At 45.5% G+C, this 4,034-nt stretch overlaps 1 protein-coding gene across 1 annotated transcript in view; it reads right to left on the reverse strand.

Annotated features, from left to right (window-relative positions):
- Positions 1 to 788: 788 nt before the first annotated feature.
- Positions 789 to 4,034, reverse strand: part of rhoq (ras homolog family member Q) — a 16,477-nt gene continuing 13,231 nt past the window's right edge. Inside the window, exons 2-3 of the mRNA XM_037677593.1 lie at positions 3,157 to 3,252; positions 789 to 987 (exon numbers count right to left, since the gene is read on the reverse strand). Of these exons, the coding sequence (XP_037533521.1) occupies positions 826 to 987; positions 3,157 to 3,252 (258 nt within the window). The 3' untranslated portion in view covers positions 789 to 825. The remainder of the gene's footprint in view (positions 988 to 3,156; positions 3,253 to 4,034) is intronic.

Consider the following 4,034-nt stretch of genomic DNA (forward strand, 5'->3'; position numbering starts at 1 on the left):
ACTGGTACTGGTACAGTACTGGGTAACCTGATAGAACTCTTGTTGTGCATTATGATTCTTTGGACTTTAACATAAGTCGGTTTTATTTACAAATAAAATAAGCTCTTCTTTAAATCGTTAACACAATAAAGTTCATTAACCTGCTGATAAAATGTGATCCTGTTCTAGATAAAATCTCATAAACTCTGAAAATTAAAGATTAAAACATAAAGTCGGTGAACGATGGGCGCTCCATGTGAAAGTGGCACACCACCGAACCCCGGTGCTCTCTTAAGGCAACACGTCTAACAGTTTTAGGTCCAGCGCCGGCCAACAGAACCAACGCTCAGACTACAGGTCTTCAAAGGATGAAACTGGAGGAGATTTAAAGACCATCCATCTTTCTCACCACAGAGTTTAAAGTAAAAGAAGGTCAACTGGACCACAGAACTTAAAATGTGGCACGGAGTCACCTAAAACAGACTTTCATTACTCGTTAACGTCTCGTTAACGGTTCTCATTTACAATTCATCTCTCTTTTTTCACAACCAACAGATCTTCAAACGTCTTGAAACAAAGATTTCTGTAAAACCTGAAACATTTTCCAGTCTTCTCTGTGACATCATGTGAGCGCACAACCATAGAAACAAAAATAAGATTAAAAGAAAGGACCTTTGAGAGAAACGCCCTGAAGATGAAGAGAACGAGCTCCTTTGGTTAAAAAAGGACAATCTGGCTCCTCATACAGAAAGTTCTGTCAATGGAGGAGCGTGCGTGTTGATGTGTCTGATCTCCTGATGGTCCAGGCGGCTCTTCTGGGTTTATCGACTGAAGGAAGTCAGAGCCTCACGTGATCAGGCAGCAGTTGATGCAGCGAGGTCCCAGCCGTCTCTTCAGTGCGCCTTTCTTTCTCTTTGGAGCCAGAATGGCAATGATGGCCTCGTCAAACACCGTCTTGAGACCCTTCTGGGTCAGAGCAGAACATTCCACATAACAACACGCTCCAATCTGGAGAAAGACACAGAAAGAGGATCAGAATGTCTCAGAGTCTGTTTCATAGTGTCATAATCTGAAATAATCTGAACCCTGCAGGAAAACACAGGAAGGAGATGCTGCAGAATCCAGCCTGTTGCTGCTATGGATCAGACCTAAAATGTGTGTGAGAAGAACCAAACCTTCTATCTGTGGATCAGTGGTTGTAAAGTGTGTACTTGTACCTTCTATCGTTGGATCAACAGATGTAAAGAGTGTACTTGTACCTTCTATCTGTGGATCAGTGGTTGTAAAGTGTGTACTTGTACCTTCTATCTGTGGATAGAAGTGATCCATGTACCTGACTCCACCTACTGTCACAAAATACGGTGGTCACAGAATTTCACACAGCGCAGCTTTGCAGATTTTGCATACAGTAGTTGAACCGCAGGATTCATCTTTAGTGAAATATTTTCACACTATCGATGCATTTTTATCTTTTTGCCAAGACTGGGCGTGATCCACGCCATCTGTCTGCATGGAGGAATCCATTTTGTAGCTTGCCGGCGCTCGGTGCGGATCACGTGACGCAATGACGTAACTGCGACCTAATGATGTCACTACGAATACTCAATGTGAAATTTAAAAACTCGATAGATGTCTTAGGAATCGATGTGTAGATTACTCGAGTAGTCTGTTAAAGCCCTAGTAGGTGCACAATCATACGTGAGCAGAGTAAACAGGAGGGGGCTCAGCACACATCCCTGAGGAGAGCCAGTGCTGAGGGTTATGGTGGAGGAGGAGAAGTTGTGGATCCTCACTGACTGAGGTCTGTTTGTTAAGAAGTCTAGGACCCAGTTGCAAATGGAGGGGCTTAGTCCTAGTGTGAGTAGTTTGTCCATCAGGGTTTGGGGGATCATGGTGTTGAAGGCAGACGTGAAGTCCACAAAGAGCATACGGACGTTAGACGTGTTCACACCACTAGTTGGAACCACTCTCTGGCACATTTTGCAGCGCATCTGCAGTTTATCGAATCTTAGAAAGCCGAACCACTTCCACACCGCCAAATTATTTCCTCTCTTATCAGTTATGTCATCTGCTTTATCGTCGCTTGTGAAAGCTTGTTCAGTCACATTCTGACGGTCAAGGGGACTCATTTTGAAGCGAAAACTTACCGCGCGTTGGAGCTTAGCCTAGCCTAGCTTTCTACCGCTGACTCCTTCTAGCTTTGGTGCATGTCACTACGCACTTACGTTGTTGTGTCGCAGCTTTTTCTATTCGGGTTGAAACTGAAGCGGTCGCATTAACCCGAACAGAAAAAGAAATATGCCAGTAAAACACTGTAATCATAGCGTAATGTATATCGAAATATCAAAAATGTGCTTGAAACTCATATCACCGTTACTGAATAAAAGTATATTGTGATATATATTGATATTGAATTATTGTCCAACCCTACTTCTATCTGTGGATCAATGATTGTAAAGTGTGTACTTGTACCTTCTATCTGTGGAACAATGGTTGGAAAGTGTGTACTTTGTACCTTCTATGTGTGGATAAGTGGTTGTAAGGTGTGTATTTTACCTTGTACCTGTGGATCAATGATCGTAAAGAGTGTAATTGTACCTTCTATCTGTGGATCAGTAGTTGTAAGGTGACTATCCATCCATCCATTTTCTTTACCCGTTTATTCCATTTTGGGTCACGGGGGTCGCTGGTGCCCATGTCCAGCAATCACTGTGCGAGGGGCGGGGTACACCCTGGATGGGTCGCAAGTCCATCACAGGGACACATAGAGACAAACGAGACAAACAACCATTCACTCTCTCACTCACACCTAGGGACAATTTAGAGTTACCAATCAGCCTAACATGCATGTTTTTGAACTGTGGGAGGAAACCGGAGTACCCGGAGAAAACCCACGCATGCACGGAGAGAACATGCAAACTCCACCCAGAAAGGCCCCTGGACCGGGGTTTGAACCAAGGACCTGCTCGCTGAGAGGCAGCAGCTCTACCAGTTGCGCCACCGTGCTGCCTGTAAGGTGACTATGTGTAGCTGTAATTATAAGCTGAAGTTTTTGGTTCGGCTGTTTTGCGTCTCAGTTGAGACTGTAAAGTTCCTGCATGGTATTGTTCCAGATAATAGTCTTAGCCCGCGGTTGTGATGGACGAGGATACGGTGCGTGACTCTGAGCAGACAAACCTCCTTGGCGAGTTTCTGTCCCTGCTCGGGGCTGACGGGCTTCTCCTTCATGTTGTTCAGTTTGGATATGGTCTTTGGGTCATCACGAAGGTCAATCTGTAGAAGAAGCCAACAGTTTAATCTGCGTCAGTTAACCAGATTACGCTTCTTGCTTCATTTAACTGTTGAACTGCAGAACCAACGGATGCTTCTTGTTCTGGAACGAGCCGTGTTGACCCACACTTACTGCTGTTCCGCAACACAAATCTCCTCCCACAGAAACACTCACAGAAAGCTTCTCCAAGACCCATTCAGAGTCCAACATGGGGTAGAGGTAGGGCGCCGACTCGAGACCCGAAAGTCCCAGGTTGGATCCCCAGCCATTCCCACATGTCGTGGTGTCTCTGAGCAAGACACCTAATCCCTAATCCCCGGGTACTTACACAGCTGCCCACTGCTCCTCTTGGGTGTATCCCAGGTGTGATGGGTTAAATGCAGAGACTAATTTTGTCATTGTATGGGAACATACAGTGATGACAACACATAGCACTTTAATCAACCTTTCCTTTTCTTATGACTTAATGTCCTGAAGCTCGTCTTCATAAATCTGAAGATGCAAAACAAAGCGAGTTGCAATGAGGAACAATGATAGAACAGAGAGCATCAGCAGATAAATCTGGTGCCACCACCATCCGGACCACCACCATTGAACCACCACCCTCTGAACCACCACCATCTGGACTACCACTGTCTGGACCACCACTGTCTGGACCACCACAATCGGACCACCACTATCCGGGCCACCACCGTCCAGACAGCCACCATTGGACCACCACCATCCAGATCACCACTATCACACCACCACCCTCTAGACCACCACCATCAGACCAACACCATTG

This window comes from Nematolebias whitei, chromosome 1, assembly GCF_014905685.2.
Source record: "Nematolebias whitei isolate Nwh7 chromosome 1, NemWhi1, whole genome shotgun sequence".
Classification (NCBI taxonomy): Eukaryota; Metazoa; Chordata; class Actinopteri; order Cyprinodontiformes; family Rivulidae; genus Nematolebias; species Nematolebias whitei.